A 19,252-nucleotide genomic window follows, 5' to 3' on the forward strand; every position below is an offset into this window, starting at 1 on the left:
ATGGCTGATTCATAGAGTTTCATTCCTTTATCTTGCTTTTGGGTAATTCTCACCGTTTTCTATTATTACACTTGCTTTTAGAACTTTAGAATAAATTCTCTTTTTTCATTTCAGCTCTTTTCAAAATATAAAAGCTGAACACCTTAATTCCTGCCTGTATTACCATCATACCAGTATATTCGTCTAACAATTTCTCCTCAGTTCTTTAATATTGGTAGGTGATGAGTATGTCTTTAACAAATTGGAATCCTGGTGCTCCACAAATTTGAAGACCACATCTGATTCCTTTATGTCTACATGCTTATCAATTTTTCCTAGCCCTTTGCTTCCTTGAAATGAACAAATGCTATTCTTTATTTTTCTGACAAAATTTACAGAAGTCTTTAGTACTTAGAAAAGGATGCTAATGATCACCACAATGAATAGGGGAATCCAAATTTGCAATTTTAACAGAAATTCCTGAGAGAAAAGGCCTGAGAAGTAAAGTAGTCAAAAGCCCATCTCAGCATGCTCAGCAATTACCAATAATAATCGGGGACTCATTCTATTTTAGTCACTCTTCATTTTATCCACACCTTTTAAAGAGCGATTTTATAAAACCTTTAATAAGATCCATTATTATGGAAATGGCAAAACATTGGTAAGAAACTTCAAACCCAGCCAGGCTATTATTAAAAACAGGACAAGAGAAAACCTCTCCAATTACTATTAAGATGAGAGTACTGACAATCCCAGAGATAATCAAAGTCAATTTTATAATATTTCTAACAAGATTTTTACTTAATGAATTTTCATATCTGAACAAGGTAGATACATGTATTATAAAGATGATGAGAAGGACTCTTAGAAGGTCAACATTTTTCTCTAAATGCATGAAAATTAATGAAGGACACTGATAAACCTTTTATCATTAAAATATAATATCATAAGGATATTTTCCTTGCTGCTAACTATCCTCTTGGTTCTTTTCTCATATTAATTTGTGAACATACAATCTCAAGTCTTTTAAATAATAGCCTATGCAGAACATTATTCAGAAGGTATCTATTAAAAAACACTTATCACACACACATACACACCCATAAGTAATTATGACTCATGGTGTCTATTTTGGAATACCTGTACCATTGTTTCCTTTTAGATAATAAACAAAACTTGTTTGAGAAATATGATATAAAAGCAATATAATCATGCCCTGTTTATCCACAGTCACACTTCCAGAAGCTTTAATCTGTAGGAAACTAGGGAGAAACTGAGAGTAAAAAAGAAAAGCCCTCCCAATTTGATCTACAGATTTAATGCAATTCCAATCAAAATCTCAGCAAGTCATTTTGTTCATATTGAACTATTCTGAAGTTTATACTGAGACAAAAGACCACAAATAAACCCACATGATATTGAAGAAGAACAAAGTTGGAGTGACTTTAAACACTTACTATAAAACTATAGTAATCAAGACTGTGGAACTGTCAAAAGAATAGCCAAATACTTCAGTGGACCATAATCAAGAGCCCAGAAATAGACCCACATAAAAACAGTTAACTAATCTGTGACAAACGAACAAAGATAATACAATGGAGCAAACACAGCCTTTTCAACACACGGTGCTGAATCAAATGGACACCCACGTGCAAAAATTAAAAAAAAATTTGGACACAGATCTTGTACCTTTACAACAATTAAAATGGATCACAAATCTCAACATAAAATGCAAAATTGTAAAACCCTTAGAAGATAAATAGGAGAAATATAGATGAGCTTGGGTTTGGTAACCACTTTCCGGATACAACACTAAAGGCATGATTCAAGAGAGATAATTGATAAGCTGGACATCATTAAAATTAAAATTAAAATTTCTGCTCTGGAAAAGAAACTATCAGGAGAATAAAAAGACAACTAGAAACTAGAGGACAATATTTGGAAAAGACACATCTGTAAAGGACTGTTGCCCGAAATATACAAAAAAAAAAAAAAAAAAAACCCTCTTAAAACCCAACAATAAGAAAATAAGTGGATTAAAAATGGGCCAAATACCTTCACAGATACCTCACCAAAGATAAACTGATGCCAAATAAGCATAAGTGGAAAGATGCTTCACATCATAGGTCATCAGGGAAATGTAAGTTAAAACACTGAGATACCACTATATATGTCCTTGTTGCCCAAATCAAGAACATTGACAACACTAAATGCAGGCGAGAATGTGGAGCAATAAAACTCTCATTCACTGCTGGCGTAAATAAAACATGGTACAGCCACTATGGAAGACCGTTTTGTGCTCTTAGAAAACTATACCTATTCTAAATGCGTATTACTAAGTGAAAGAAACCAATCTGAGCAGGCTACATAGTGTATGATTCCAACTCACGACATTCTAGAAAAGGTAGAGCACAGAGGATTTGGGGGGGCAGTGAAAATTACTCTGCATGATACTATTATTTATAGTGGATACGTGTCATTATACATTTGTCCAAATCCATAGAACATACACCACCACAAGCGAACGCTAATGAAAACCATGGGCTCTGGGTGACAGTGATGTATCAAAGTAGGTTCATCAATTGTTAACAAGTGTACCACTCTGATGGGGGATGAAGATAATAGGGGAAGAAGCTACACATGTATTGGGACAGGGGGTACATGAGAAATCTCTATGATCCCCTCAATTGTGCTGTGAATCTAACACCACTCTAAAAGTCTTAAAATAAAAGTCTTAAAATCCCTACACGAAACAAAAGAAAAAAACAACCAGCCAAAACCAAAAAACCAAAAAACCAAAACCCAACAAAGTCCTCTAAAGAGGGGGAAAAAGTCTGCTGCATTTCTTCCTGTAAAACATAATGTAGGCACCATGTTCCCTCGCTAAGACAGATATTTAATTTGTATACAAAATGATGTTCAATATTTTAAATTATCATTATTGCTTACATTCCACTAGTAACTTCCAGATGTTTTTAGATACTACAGATTAGAAGAGTAGTGAAGAACAGAAAAACTGCTGAGTGGAGGAGGAGTTGCCTTCCCTAAGGTTTGGCAGGGAGGTGGTTGATAAAATTGAACTTTAAAGAAGTGCAAACAGCCTCACAAGTGGAATAACCCCAAAGACTGCTCCATTGAAATGTTAAACACTGTTAACTACACTGAGCTATGCTGCTTCCCCCTGAAGCACCTGTTCTGAGGACATAATCCCCTGGCTTGTGACCAGCCTCCATAACCCTGAAATCTCTTTGAAGTTTATATTTTACTTTAAACATTTATATGAATTTTGCATCCTGATCCAAATATATATGTGATTTTAATTTAAAATTATGTTCCCCTTTCTTCGTGCAACCTTTCCTGAAATCTCGTAGCAAACGTAAGCTTCAAGAAGTATGTCATGCTGATTGTAGTGGCTTCTCATGCCCTTGGATTCACTCAGCTGCATAACCAATTTTGACAACTCAGGGAAGGGTGACATATAATTCAGAAATATTTCCATAAAAATGGCTGAGAAACAAGAACATTCTGGGGATTAAAGGAATAAACTTTAGTTGCTGAAAAATGCCCTCATGTGAAACCTATATTGCTTGCAAAATACCAGGTACAGCTGGTTTGAACAATAAGCAATTACTATTTAGTTACTGTACTTCTTCACTGTCCTTTAGAGACTAATTACTTCAATTTACTTATGTGGAAAACAAGACTACTGTAAGCTTATCTAAATTATTTAGCATTTAAAATAGCATTTCAGCTGACCTGTTGGCAACTTTGCATTTTTTTTGAGTTTTAAAGACTAAATAATAAATTATTTTAACGTGGCCATGCAATGAAATCATAACTACGTAGATATTAACAAAGAAACAAAACCAACTACTTGCCAAACCAACACAGTTTTGGTGTCTAGTTCTTCCTAAATAATAGCTAACAGTATCTAAAAGAAAAAAAAATAAACCTCCATAGACATCTCAAGAATACTGATATTTAATTCTCAGAATCACAGCAAGATCTCAGGAGTCTTAAATATTAACAGTATATAAAAACAATGTTTAATTACAACTAATACTTAGCATTTACTATGTACCAGCACTGTTCCAATGGCTTTATATATAGTAACTCATTTAATTTCAACCCTAAGAGGTAGGGTTTCAAAGATAAGGCCACTGAGACACAGAGGGTTAAATAACCAATGCAAAACACAAAAGATATTAAGTAGAACATAAACCAGGTTGGTAGACTCCAGGGACCTCTTCTTCAGTGTCACTACTGAACATTCAGTTAAAAACAAAACAAAACATGAAATCATGCCACTTGCAGCAACATGGATGCAACTGAAGGGTCTTACGCTGAGTGAAATAAGTCAGTCAGAGGAGGACAGATAGTGTATGTTTTCACTCATATGTGGATCTTGAGAAACTGAACAGAAGACCATGGGGAAAGGGAAGGGGGAAAAATAGTTAGAAATAGAGAGGGAGGGAGGCAAACGATAAGAGACTCTTAAATACAAGAACAAACTGAGGGTGGATGGTGGGGGGGAGAGAGGGGAAAATGGGTGATGGACATTGAGGAGGGCACTGGTTGGGATGAATACTGGGTGTTATATGTAAGCAATGAACCAAGGGAATCTACCCCCAAAACTAAGAACACACTTTACACACTGTATGTTAGCCAATTTGACAATAAGTTATATTAAAAACAAAACAAAACAAACAAAACAAAACAAACCTTTCTCCATGGCATACTATGTGGTAGGTACTATGCAAGTCTCTGGGAAGGAAAAGAAGGGCAAGGCACAGCCTCCGGTCTCCAGGAGCCTGCGGTCTACCATAGGAGACTGACTCAAACCAAGTACAAGAGTTCAAGTGCTTGCTTATCCTAAACTACTAATTATTCAAACCATTTTTAAGGAATACATAACAACATCTTTACAGTCACCTGGAACATCATATGGCACTTGGACAAGGCAGTTTTTTCCTTTGTTAATCACACACTAATAAAAAATATGCTACTATTTTGCATGGAGAGCTTTAAGAAAATCAGTGAACAGAATGCAATTAAATGGCAAATGATGAACCTGTGACTTTGGATTGCTTACTGTCACCCATGACCACCTACATTGCATGGAGGGAGGGGTGAGGACTACTGGCATGTGATCATAGTAATTCTTGGGTAGCACTGTGCCATGGGTTGCAGGATGTCTCGTATCTCTGGCCACTAACTGCCACAGATTTCTCCCACCCTTGGTCATTGTGAAAACCAAAAACATCCTCATATTATTTCTGAATACCTTCAGGAGGCAGAACTGCCTGTAATTGAGAGCGACGTCCTATATTCTGAATGTCTACTGTCATTTTTGTAATTCACTTTTGTTCTAATTTTGGTCTTTTCTACTCTCCAACATGGACCTGAACTCTGTGGTTGGAATCAAAGTCATATTAAAAAAGCAACATTTTCCTAAAAATACTGAACCCTACACATGAACTCTTTCCTTAGGATCAGGAATACTACGGGTCTTCTCCTCACACATTATTATTAGGAAAAGCAAGAATTAGGTAATAATATCAAGTTTTTAATTAGTAATATGTATTTTAACTGATGAGGGCAACATTAGGAGAATGCATAAAAAAGTATAAAGGAAGAATAATTCCCTTGATCTCGGGTCACACCTGTATTTATTTTTATAAGGCCATTCATTAAAATTTTAAATTTGGTTTCAAGAAAATATAAGATTTAAGACCAAAGGAATAAATCTCAGTTCATATACTAGCTCAGTCTGTCAACATTTTCACTTTGAGTGCAAATCTTCATTTTATTTTACGTATGTGGTGAAAAATATGTTCTATCAACATAATTGCTGAGGAATTGTTAAGACTCTTTACACTCTTGACAAACAAAATTCTGACTGGCAATTCACACCTTTTCTTAGCTCTGATCTGATTGAAGTCAGAGAGAAGGACATGATCTTACCAATCACACCCTAGACTTCCTCTGAGGACTCACTCAGATCCAATTATCCTAGAAATTCTGACAGCTTGAGACCTCAGGCAGTGCTACAATTTCAAGCAAAAGCTAAAACATTTTGTAGTTAAAATTACAAAATAGACTATTTCTAGGGTGGTAACCAATATGCTATACTGTAGAATTATACATTCAGTTTGCTTCTGTAAGATTAGCATTAATATATTTATAAAATAAACAATAAAAACATATTCTATATGTTCAGTATGCTACTATTTATAAACTCCAGCTACAGGATATCACCATGGTAACAGGAATATACAAACAGCTCCATCCTCCATGCTATGATAGAAGCATCACCAATTTAAAGAATGCAATATGCTTAAGATGGGCAAAAATTATTTCCAAATATAGTCAACAACCTGCTCATGAACAGGAGAAAGATAACTACTGAAATAGAAGATAGAAGAAAACAGAATCGTTCTGCTGCACAATGACTTACAGTCACTCTTGGAACTGAGAGAATGAAATGTTTAAAAACGAATGAATGAATGAATGAATGAGCGAGTGAGTAAGTGAATGAGGCAACAGAATGACTGAAAAAACAGAAAGGAAGAAAATTCAGGTAGAAGAGCTACTATGTCAAAATGACAGTGTGATATCTGTTTATAACCTCAGCTGTAAGAACTGAATAGAACCTATAATTTGATATTTTGTACATTTATATTCAGTCTTCAGTTTGGAACAAAGATGTATAACATCGGGTCACTGATTTCAAAGAGCATGCGAACATGCATGTACATTTGTTATTTCACTTAATAAATATTTGCTGTGTGTGTTTAGGCACCAGGAAACACAAAACAAAGAAGACATTGACACCAGCCTTAGGAATTAATAGTCTAATGGATAAGGCAGTCCTCTAGATAAAACATAACAATTTAGTGTAACTCCGGAAACAGAAGTACATATAAAGCACTATGAGAACATAATGACATGGCAATGTTTTTCCCAATTAGAAAGAACTGATACTTGTATCTACACTAAAATCTAGGTTTTACTGAAAGTTAAGTGGCAGTGATTTATGAAATATTATAAAACTTACAATCTGTTTAATTGACTAGAGGCAGATAAGTGTACACAAAGACATTTACTTGAAATATGATTGCTCAACTTAAAAACAAATAATTACAAGTTGTTTACATTTCTCCAATACCTAACTAGTGTCAAAGGAAAGCAGAGAAATAACACTGTAGTGGAGCTTTATTAAATGACACTGTTGACTGCCAAAAAAACCACCGAAGGGTGACTTCTGGAACAATAAATGTCTGAGACCACCATCTCTTCTTGGGAAACTAAAAAGATCAATGTAAAAGTCTCTGAACTCCCTTGACAGAAAGCTCACCAGTGTGCCCAGGGAAAATAAAACACGCACGGTCTTGAGAGTAGGTGAGAAGATGTAGGGAAACCACGAGAGTCACCTTTGAATATTCTGCTGCTCATTTTACGTCACCAGTGAGTCCTGTGGTTGTCAGGGTTCCTAGTGAAGCAAGGCTCAAGTTTCAACTTAATTCAGCGGGAAATAGACCAAGACTGCAACTTTGCCTAAACTCATAGAGGGCAGCTACTGTTTCCCAGCGAGCAAAGTATACAAAGTTCTTTAAAGAATTACCCTCAAGACCCCACATTCTCCCCTGACATCAATGAAAGAAGAAAACCCACTTAGTAAAGAAAAGTGAAATGCCTTTTTCCTAGCTAGAAAACATTATCTCCTAGGTCACTTGAACTACTTGAGCTGTTGTGTGTTTCTTAAATAACTTTCTGTCTTTCCCTATTATCTATGCATTCAATAAACATTCTTTGTGTGCTTACTGCATCCTACACCCGGGGAATGCAATCTTTTTCTTAAAGGGCCAGATAGTAAATATTTTAGGCTTTGCAGGCCAAGAAGAAAAAAAAAACAACAACAGAAAACAAAAAAGCAAAACAGAAACAAGCAAATTATATAGCTACTTATAAACGCATTTAAATATATAGCCATATAAAATGTAAAATCATTCTTAGCTCACAGAAAAACAAACCAACATAAACAGGTCATAGCTTGCTGATTCCAGTGCTATATCACTGTCAAATATCCAGGCCAAGCTAAGACCATTAGATTATTAAGTTAAAAGGAAAGGTTTTGCATCAAGAGCTAGCTTCTTCCAATAAGAGCTTACAGGGGCGATCTAAGAAAGCTCTGTCCAATAGAATTATCTATTGGAGAATGGATATTTCTCCTATTTCAATAGATATCTCAATACGTATAGAAAATGTTCTATATCTATACAGTTTAGTACGGTAGCCACTAGACCCAAGTGGCTACTGAGCATTTAAAATATATTCAAGGGGCACCTAGGTGTCTCAGTCGGTTGAGCGTCTGACTCTTGATTTTGGCTCAGGTCATCATCCCAGGATTGTGGGATCGAACCCTGCCTCAGGCTCCATGCTGAGCGTGGACCTGCTTGGAATTCTCTCTCCCCCTCTCTCCTTCTCTCTTTCTCAAAAAAAAAAAAAAAAAAAAAAATATATATATATATATATATATATGTTCAATGTGACTGAGGAACATTTTATTAAATTTTAATTATTTTAAATTTACATTTAAATAGCCACATATGGCTAGTATACTGGACAACAGATTTAACAGTCATTATATATCAATTAACAGGTCTTAACTGAATTTGCTTGGGTTTTTGGCGACCTATTAAGTTAGCGTGGGTGTAAATATTTTTATAGGGCATAAATATATTTATTTTTATAATTTTACGTTTTTACCAAGAGATCAAATTCAAATTATTTTTAATTTCTAGTTACAACTGTACTGGGAGTCCATAATTATTCATGATGTACATTATATCATGGAGCTGGAAAGACCTTCAGAGGACAATTAGTTACATTCTATCAAGTTCAATGTGTGTGACATGTTCCAAAGAGGGCAAAAGAGGCATATTACATGATGGCTCCAAACTGGATTTTTGGAATTAGGAAGATCTGGAATAAAGTACTGGTTCTACTATAGAGTAACTAGGATCTTAGGCAAGATATTTCATTTCTTTACTCCTTAGCTTTATCTTTTATGAAACAGGACAGTAACCGTAGCTTCTCTATTGGGTTGGAATGATTGTCGAATGAGATCAAGAACCCAGAACAGCATCCTCTCACTGAAATCATCAATGTCACTATTTAATTACCACCATTATTTAAAATTAATAATACTGTATGATAAATATTCTAGCAATACACTCTATAATCTGACTTAGTAGGAACCATTTCATGATTCTGCATGGGAGTTACACATGTGGTTTGGGATACATCACTGTATTGTTATCCAGAAAACATAAGTTAGAATCTAGTTTCTACAACCTACTAATGTAGCCAAGTCACATGTGTAGTCTGAACCTCATTTCCTTATCTGAAAAATGAGAAGAATATTTGCCTCTCCAAGTTGTTGAGAGAATAAAATACGTGAAAAATCTTTGTTCCTATAAAAGACACTGAAGAATAACTACTTCCTTTCTTCTGTCTCTGGGGTGAAAGGGATTATATCCTTCAAAACTTAGTTGTCAGGATTAAAGGACAGAATCAAGAGTAGTTTCTCTGCGAGTTAAATTATGACATTTATGAAAATTAATGATATGAAGAATAAAAATCATCTCAGACCAAAAATGTCAAAGTGGCCATGTTGGTGATGGTAACATACCTGCACAGGTGAAAAATCCCATGGGCATATGTCTTTGTTGAGCATGGAACATTGAAATGTAGAAAATACAGGAAGCCAGGAGATAAACTTAAGGAAGTTAAGGAAGGAGTAACCCAAACAAATGCCTCCTCTGTTCTCTGTGCCAAGTGTTTCTCTACCACGGAGACAGATGCAAATGATCTGATGCCATTACACATTATTATCAGTCCAACTACATGGCAAATAAGATTCATGTTACCTGCCAAATCCTAATGAACTGCAGCGGAGGTTCTATAAGGCCAGGTCTGACCTCAGTAGGGATGAGCGCCATGATTGATTAGCCCTGTCTGCCATGAGTCAGGAGGAGGGCCAGGAGGGGACACCTTCACACTCCATTTTCAGCAACTTTTATACCACTCATTGCTAGTTCTCTGATTTTGAGAACACAAAACTTTGTGAATATGACTTTCACAGATCTTTCCGTACAGAGCATGGCCTGATATCTGAGAGGCCAGCTCTCTTAATCATTATATTTCTGGCTTGTAAATTATTCAGTTGGCATTCTGGTTTATTGACTAGTTTCTTGTGGGCTTAGTTACTCCAACTGGGCATGTAGGATCCATTCTCAATTCACAAAGTCCATTTTCTGAGTCAGCAATTTTGATAAGCAAACCCCACACTATGGTAAATTCACAAAGGTAAATTTTATGTGACAGAATTCTCAGTAGCCAAATGGAAGCCTGGCTCTCCTGGTCAGCAAATCACTATCAGACACTTCTTTTAGACTTTAACAAAGACTATTTGTAATCAGTTTCATCATTACCAATTTTTATATTTTCTTAGTTTTCTTAATTTTTCTTAATTTTTTATTCACAGGACTGCTTTTGCCAATCTTAGACGATCTTGGATTCTATATGTAAGCTCTCACCATCTCTCATTTCGAAGTTTAAAAGCAGCGAAAGAACTTTGAGTAGACTCTAGTTCTTTGTCTATGATTTCATCAGCCTATCAACATTACCGAGGTCTTCACCTTTCTTTTGATTCTTTCATGTTTCTTTCCCAAGCCCCCAAACACTCAGACATAGCCCATTAGGGACAGCATCATTCCTTTTTCATGTCCACACATGACTCCGATTAAACCTGCGTTTTATAATTTTACCTTTCGAACATTTGCCAACCGATTCATCATCAAGGACTCCTCTCGGTCATCATCATCATCCAGGTCCAGCATCGGCACTCCAAAGGGGTCAATGATGCTACAGCACCTGGAACCTTCATCCCTTGGATCAAAGGGGTCGACGATGATGGGCTCTGTTCCTTTTATTTCACAGCGACAGAAGGGGCAGCCCTGGCCATCTGACTCCTGAACAAACAAAAAATGTAATTGGTTTTTGTTCAAATACAACAGTACTGAGAGGGGCCAATGTTCTCCAGCTATAAAAAGAAGTTGCATACAAGAGGTTTTAGGGTAGGCAGTGAGAGTGAAGGAAGATCTGTCTTGAAGAAGTTAATAGAGTAGAACACCAACAAAATGTGATAAACGTTCAGTATGTCAAATTTTCAAAGAAAGATTTATCTTAAAAAAAAAAAATCTCTGATTTGCCAAAGAAAAGGAGCCTAACTATTTTTCTGAATGTTCTTTTACAATTTTAATGTATCAAAACTTCAGGGTCCTGTAGGAAAATGGAAATTGAATCATATCCCTCTTTACCAAAAGGCACCAGCTAATTAAACATTCTACAAAAAGGACATTTTGATAAAAATTCATTATAAATAAAGTAGCAGTATCAATTAAAAGAAGCCATTCTGGAAAAGTTCCTATGCATGTAACTATGGATAAATATTTCCATTTAATTGCCTAGGTTTTTAAAAGTCTTGATTTATAATTGGTGGGAGAAAATAAAAGTAAATTTACATCCAGAAACCATCATCTGTCCTGAGAGCCTGTCACTCTGACCCAGCTCATTTGGGATATAATGCCATGTGAAATATTAAATTCTACCTCTCATCTTGCTTTCAAATTAGATACTGCAAAAAGATCTGTGCTAATACTTTTGGGCCAGAAACTCATTTATTGGTAATTATTGAAGGTTTTGTTCAAAGTCTCCCAATTCCGGAATTCACAATTGGCAGGGAAATAGAAGACTCTGTTCTCGCCCTGCATGTGATGCTGTCTTCTAGAAATAGATGGTGTCTGATACTCACCATCATTCTTTGTTTCTGCATTTTACCCTGATTTTAGTAGCGTGTTATTTAAAAAATAGTAAAAAGCAGGGGCGTCTGGGTGGCTCAGTTGGTTAAACATCTGACTCTTGATTTCTGCTCAGGTCACGATCTCACGGTTTGTGAGATGGAGCTCCATGTCGTGATCTGCACTGACAGAGTGGAGCCTGCTTGGGATTCTCTCCCTCTCTCTCTGCCCGTCTCCCCTCCTCTCAAAAATAAATAAGTAAGCTTTAAAAAAATAGAAGAAATCATAAAATCATTTAAAGGCAGAAATGAGATGAATCAGCACCATTTTAGAGATGAGACAGGGATGCAAAGAGAACTAACATCTTTATAAAGAAACCATTTAGTACTTAAGACTGTCCCACCCACTTGTTATGGTGGGAAACTGGTGATCTACATCCCCTCCGGTGACACTCTGATCAGCAGTGGAGTGATGCTTTTGCTTCTCCTCTCACTGGACAATTGCTGATCTGTCACTCAGGCAGATCATGTGCTGGATGGGTTATTCTTTTCCAAATATCACTCAGATTAACAAACTGAACATGTCTCTCTGCCACACCAATTGTCAAAAAAGAAAAACAAACATTCTTTGCATAGGTCAATGAAAAGAAAGCAGAGCATTTCCTTATTCATTTACTGTTAGATAATTTGGGAAAGAAAATTGGAATGGTAAAGTCGTTGAACTAAGGTGCTGTGGAGAAATACAGGCATGCCGATAACAAAATCCTTTGATGTTTATTGCTGCATATGCTTAAGCTGGTGCGCTTCAAGGCAACTTAAATATTTTGCTCCATCATTCTACAACAGATGATAAATCTACGCCTTAATTATTTTATATTACATTAACATTTCCTAACACAGGAATAAATACTTAAGGAAAGCTAAACCATTCTCCTGTCTTTCGTTAACAGGAACATTAAACGTAAGTGCATATTCAATATGTTGTCATCTAGATAAAATCCCCTTATCAGAAAAGTCAAAAGGGATCCATATTCTGTGACTGTAATGGAATTTTCTAACAGATCTATGTAAGATAATTTCAAAAAGATAGTCTAATATATAAGGGAAAGATAGGAAAGGTGTTCCCTGTGTGTCTTTAGTGCACGAAGGACAGAAAGTAGGACTCTGGGCCCTAAGCAGACACATCATTTGTTCATATGTTAAAAAATATATATATAGAAAATCTGAAACATATACAGAAGTAGAGAGAAAAGGGTAATAAGTTTGTATACACCTACCACTCCACTCTAACAACTATCAGTTCATGTCCAATCTTGTTCCATCTGTACCTTCCACTTACTCACTTGGATTATTCTGAAGCATATCCTATACATTACATAAATTCATCTATAATGTTTTAGTGTGTATCTAAAAACAGAAAAATTTATTAAGACTTAACTAAAGTATAATTACCATAACTAAAAATTAGTGCCCTTGATGTAAATATTAAAGTCATTATTTTTTAGTACAGTGCCCACAACGTTTATGCCACAGCACTCAGCTACAAAAGTTTCTCTTAGAAATTTCAATGTCACTTCGCACATTGCTTTGGTAAGGATGACTTGGAGCTCCCGACAGAGAGTAACTGAAAAGAGGGGTTCGGAAAGAGAGCAGGGGGAGGTAATAACAGCATCTTGGTGGTACCAAGAGAAAGATTAGGAATAGCTAGCTCTTCAATACCTGAATTTAGATTTCCTCCATCTCTGCTATCTGAAAGTTTAATACTATACAAATTACTGATGTATGTTAGAGTAGCTGTTTTGTGAGTACACATCACAAAGAATATTTTCTGTTTAGCTTTATCTTTGTAGAGGGTTCACATTACTCACTGAATGAAAAACAAAAAAAAATCCCCCCAAAACCCAGCTGCAATGTACATCCACTTTGATTTGCAGACATAGATCACAATGAACGTGTCTCCTTAATGATATTTACTCTAATATGACTTCACCCATCACTCTTTCTCTGTAAACTAAATACTGCCATATGCAAATTAAGTCTAACTATAAATTCTCAAATGCCACTTTGATACTCTGCCCTAGTTTCTGTCATATGGTTGATTGAATACACATGAAGAATGTCTTCGATAGACATATAACTCATCAGGATTGTGCCTCAATAATTAAAATAATGTTTCTGTCAACATATACTTAATGCAAGATCAAGGAACATATGTTAATAAAGAAAACCAATAATTCCTTTTCTAGTCCTCAACATATTCACATTCTGAGAATGTTAAGAGGAAGCATTTGGGACTCCATCCATTCTAATGGACTCAGTAGATTTTACTTCCTCAAATAAGAAATACTTCCAAACCAAAGATATATAAGTTATCAGAGAGTACTACACTCATCTGAAATGTTAACTATGTAATATGCTCATGACAAAGTAATTTAGACTCCCATGCCAACCATGAATATTGTTAATAATAGTAAACATAAATATAACTTTAGGTACCTGAGAACAAATTAACATTTTACAGAAAAATAGAAAAAAATTCTTTAACTTCCCAAATTGCCCATTCCCATAGTAACACCTTATGTAAAAATCCAAGTAAATATCAGTATCTCATCACCACCACCACCACCACCACCATCATCATCATCATCATCATCATCATCATCATGTATTGGTCAGCTTCCATATGCTTTCTGTTTATATACTGTTTTCATATGGATTTTACCTCTTAAATACCTTAATTTTTTAAAGACACACTATATATAGTGCAATTTATTTGCTCTCAAGATGATTATTAGAGGTCACGCTTTGTTTTAAGGTTAATCACTACATGGCTTTCCACATACACAATATACATAGAGAACCCTAAAAAATAATAGGACTTCTTGAGTCTCATTTTGGAGTGCATTTTATACTTTTTTTAGTCTGTGTGTGTGTGTGTGTGTGTGTGTGTGTGTGCTTTCTGTAGCAGTAACTTCTAATTTATATTACTTTGCTAATATTTCATAATATTTTGAATACTTTGCTAATATTTCTGCAAACCATGGAACAATTATAAATAAGTGAATAACTGGATAGATACATATATACGTATCCTGAGAACAAATTGGGTCCATATTAAGCATTTTTAGAGCACAATATTTCCCACAGAAATTCAGTAACTTGTTAAAAGAACATATAAGAGAGTTAATAGTAATCTTACAACAAATGACTCAGAGTGAAAGAGATGGTTGGTTTTGGTGCTCTCTCATGATGAACAAGGAAAAAAGACATTGGTGAATCTAGGCTCTTCTGGTTTTAACTTGTGAGGCCCATGAAAACACCAAGTCAGAAAGAAAGCACAGACATTCTGAATCAGGACACTTGAATTGGAACCCTACACCCACCAATTACAGCTGTGTGATCCTGGGTAAGCTATCCATCTTATTCCATAGGGTGTAATGAGGGAATGTACAATTTAAGGGATATCTCAAAAATAAATTAATTCAAATCTTTCAAAGTGCTATGCAAATACTGGCAGAATTACTATAAAGATAATTTCAAAAGCAAATTAGTATAGTAAGATACCTGAAGAAACATGTCTTAATATCTGAAAAAATTCACACATCCACAAGAATTCCCACCTTATGAAATGAATGCAATTTTTAAACTACTTTTAAACCACAGAATCACCAATGTTCATAAATTAAGAATAATCAGAAATATGAGACAGTTTCCTAAATGATACTATCAGGTACTACATTAGGAACAATACTAAGATTCCAGGCACTGTTGAAAACACTATACACGTATTAATTCATTTAACCCTATGAAGTAGGTACAATTATCATCCTCATTTTACCAATAGAAAAATGAGTTTATATAATTTGATGGAGGTCACATAGCTAAGCATCTGTGTGCAGGAAATTACATTCAGGTGGCCTGTTATATGAATCGAATCATTTCATCACTACACTACCACTATCCTACACTGCAGCATCAGGATGTAGTTCCTTAAGATCAGATTCATAACCTAGGTTAAGATGAAGTTTAAAAGTAGCTGCCTACTATTGATCATTCAAAAATGAAAAAAAAACCCTATTGTTCAAATTACAAAACTACTTTAATCAATAAATATTCTATTCACTCAAATTGAAAGGTTTCAGCTTTTAATGAAGATGAAAAACTTGTCCTAGTAATTATAGGATTCCTTGGGATATATTTTTACATAGTAAGAGCTTTCAAAATAGTTGTTGCTAGAACCCAATTTAAAATGTTAATTCATGAAGTTTATGCGTTTGCATTCTGAGGATGCTTTATTTAAGGGAGTCAACTTTTGAAGCACCTATTAAAGGCCTTTGTTAGATCCAACTGAAAATGTTTCCCAGGTGCCAATACCTGCTATTGTCCAGGCACAGCACCATACAGTCAGACCCCATTTGATACAGTCACTGGACTCAAGCATTTGCTCTACCAAATTTTATTTTCTCCTCCCTTTCATTCCTACTGTCATCACTGTAGTTCATGAAATAATTGTAACATCTTTTAATGACTCTAGTAGCCCCTCATCACTCCCACAGTGAAACAGGAGCTCCAACACTTTATCACTTTTATACAAAAAGACACAACATGTAATCAAGGGGAGAAATACCAATTTACAACATTCTTATAGGCAAATATAATTTTATTATTTGTAGTACTAAGGTTACAAAATTACACTGAGGCTAGAAATGTGAAGGTTGATTGCTTTTGAGGGAAGATACAGAAAAAGATTATTTCTTTGTGCCTTAAATGTGACCATGTGAGCTGGCTTCTCTCCTCTCTTAGTAACTACACATTTTTTGCCCCACAACGCTCTCTAAATATGGGACATTCATAAATCTCTTTAATCATATTCCATATTAAAATCAGGGCTTACTGATTTTCATCTAATGACTCTGAAATATTATTTTGAACATTCTAATATCTTTCCTTTAAATTATTTGGAAAAAGTACAGAAGTAATAATCATAGGAAAAAGTTAATTTTACTTTTAATTGAATTAAAGTCCTTGGCAGTAATTCAAAACAAGGCTGCATATCCAACTGATATATATGTATCCATTTTTATTTTGAAATTTTTTAAAATGTTTATTTCTGAGACAGAGCATGAGTGGGGGAGGGGCAGAGAGAGAGGGAGACACAGAATCCAAGGCAGGCTCCAGGCTCTGAGCTGTCAGCACAGAGCCTGACGCGAGGCTCGAACTCACAAAACGCAAGAGCATGACCTGAGCCGAAGTCAGTCGCTCAACCGACTGAGCCACCCAGGTGCCCCTATCCATTTTTATTTTGAAGATTTGAAGAACATAGTTTGGAATTTGTGCCATTCACAAGCTCAGAAGCCATTTTCTAGATTCCTGGAGCAAAAAACAAAAAAACAAAACAAAAACAAAACAAAACAAACCGTATGAAAAGAGCCCCTTACTTTACACCTCATGTAGTAAGCCTGCACCATCACTGCTGCTCAATATGCTGCTACAAAAAGGAAGATATGGAGGAGTTCTGGATGAAGAAGAAAAATGTTTTGTTAATATCTATGGAACAGCAAGGAAGTGAAAGAAAACTCTGCAGTCTTATTGCCAAAGACAGAACAGAAAAGCCGCACCCAGAGAGAGATTGCTTCAAAGATTGCCTCTAGAGAGTTGATTATCCAACTTATTTAGTATTCTGTGCAAACTCTGCCTTGCTTATTCAATTTATTAAATAACACAGATGTTTCAGAAGGCGAAAGAAGTATCTGACACCTCTTCAGAGGCATGACTAATGGGCCATTATGACAAAAATTAAAGGGTAACCACTTGCAGCCTGTAACAACTAAGTGACACCGCTACTGTGCATTTCTTAGGGTTTCCGTTAATTACATAAAATTTAAGTTTGCGGTGAATTCAATTAAACCAAAAGTAGGGCATCAAATGGAAGGAAAAGTTGGTGAAGAATGACTTGCTAAAAATGCATACTGGCTGGACACATAATGTTTTATGGTCAGGGTTTAATATTTCTTTCCTATTGGTCTCTGATTTATCAGAGCTTCTTGGCAGACATGCAACCTTTAAAATCCTTTTCCTATCAGCATGCCCAACCAAAAGAGTAGAAAGTAACAAAAGATATCTCAAATCCATAATTAAATTTGAAAGATAACAGGATGCTCATTTCAAGTAATTATTATTAATACTATGCCTCTGTATAAAACTTTCAGATTTACTTGTAACTTCTTGAGGGTCAGGCCTGAGTCTAAGTATTCTTTCTAGCTCACAGATTCGTACTGAACCAGGACAGAGCAGATGCCCAGGAATGTTTCCTAAATAAAAAGATAAGTAAATGGACTTGAGAAGTTGGAGAATGATGGATGAAACAAGCCATGTATGCTTCTCTCAAGTAAAGTAACAAATGAGCCTATGCATAATTGAGTTGGAAAACAACCTTTTCTCTATAGAAAAAAGAAACAAGCATATACAACAAAAACTCTGGCTTTAAAGTCAGGAAATATGGACTACAGCTCTGTACCAGTTTGAATCTGGAAGACACTGAAAAAGAGAGACATGAATGCTGTACTCTTATCCAGACTTCATACTCATACATTTCCCACTGCATCTACAAGTTTAGATACAATGTCTGACAATATACTGCAGAACTACAGAAATGTTCAATAACTGTTCTTAGTTCTCTATTCACCATCAATTAGGTTAAATCCTGTGAGCAGTGATTGAGGCCATAAGGTGGGCTTTTTAGCAGATCTATAGTTTGTCAACTGCATTTTAACTGGAATAACTTTGTAACAATTTGATTTTTATTAAGTAATGGGCATTTTACAGTAACATATTTAAATGATTGTCAAAAATTGCTATTCATATTATATGAAAACGGGCAGATGTGTTGGTTGGCAGGAAGTACTACTTTGTGAAATCTATATGCAGAGGTAGAAATATTCAGGTTATCCCAAAGTGGAAATGTTCAAAAGTTGACATTTCCTTTGACCACTAAGATCCCAGTGAGACATAAAGACTATGGTATATCACTTTGGAATTCTTAAAACCTGGCCCAAGAATAATATTCTTCAGTGTAGAGAAAACATGAATCAGGGATCACCATGTGTGTTTTTTTGGTTTAAAAAAGTAATAAAGAGGAACTCAGCTTCACTGCCTCTAGGTTAGTGCCAGCATTATTGCAAGCAATAAACGTAAAATAATGTGGCTCAAAAATAAGCGGACAAAATAAAAATGTGAAAAGTTGAAGGGAATCATCCAGCAGCTACTGAATAGAACAAATCTGAGAATTAAAATTCTTAGAATTCATTCTCAGATCTTGAGCATAATAAAAGGTCTTTGAAAAAAATCATAGATAGTTTTCAGAAGAGAAATGAAAAGAACTAAGACATTTGATCTACAATATCAACAATT

The 19,252-nt window shown here is 35.3% G+C and overlaps 1 protein-coding gene across 8 annotated transcripts in view; it reads right to left on the minus strand.

Annotated features, from left to right (window-relative positions):
* The window catches only part of CBLB (Cbl proto-oncogene B), a 221,128-nt gene that overhangs the window by 61,587 nt on the left and 140,289 nt on the right, over window positions 1–19,252 (minus strand). For all 8 annotated transcript variants that reach the window (XM_042955715.1, XM_042955716.1, XM_042955717.1 and 5 more), the window contains one exon: window positions 10,812–11,015. In XM_042955715.1, coding sequence (XP_042811649.1) covers window positions 10,812–11,015 — 204 coding nt within the window. The remainder of the gene's footprint in view (window positions 1–10,811; window positions 11,016–19,252) is intronic.

The sequence above is a fragment of the Panthera leo genome, chromosome C2 (assembly GCF_018350215.1).
Source record: "Panthera leo isolate Ple1 chromosome C2, P.leo_Ple1_pat1.1, whole genome shotgun sequence".
Taxonomy (NCBI): domain Eukaryota; kingdom Metazoa; phylum Chordata; class Mammalia; order Carnivora; family Felidae; genus Panthera; species Panthera leo.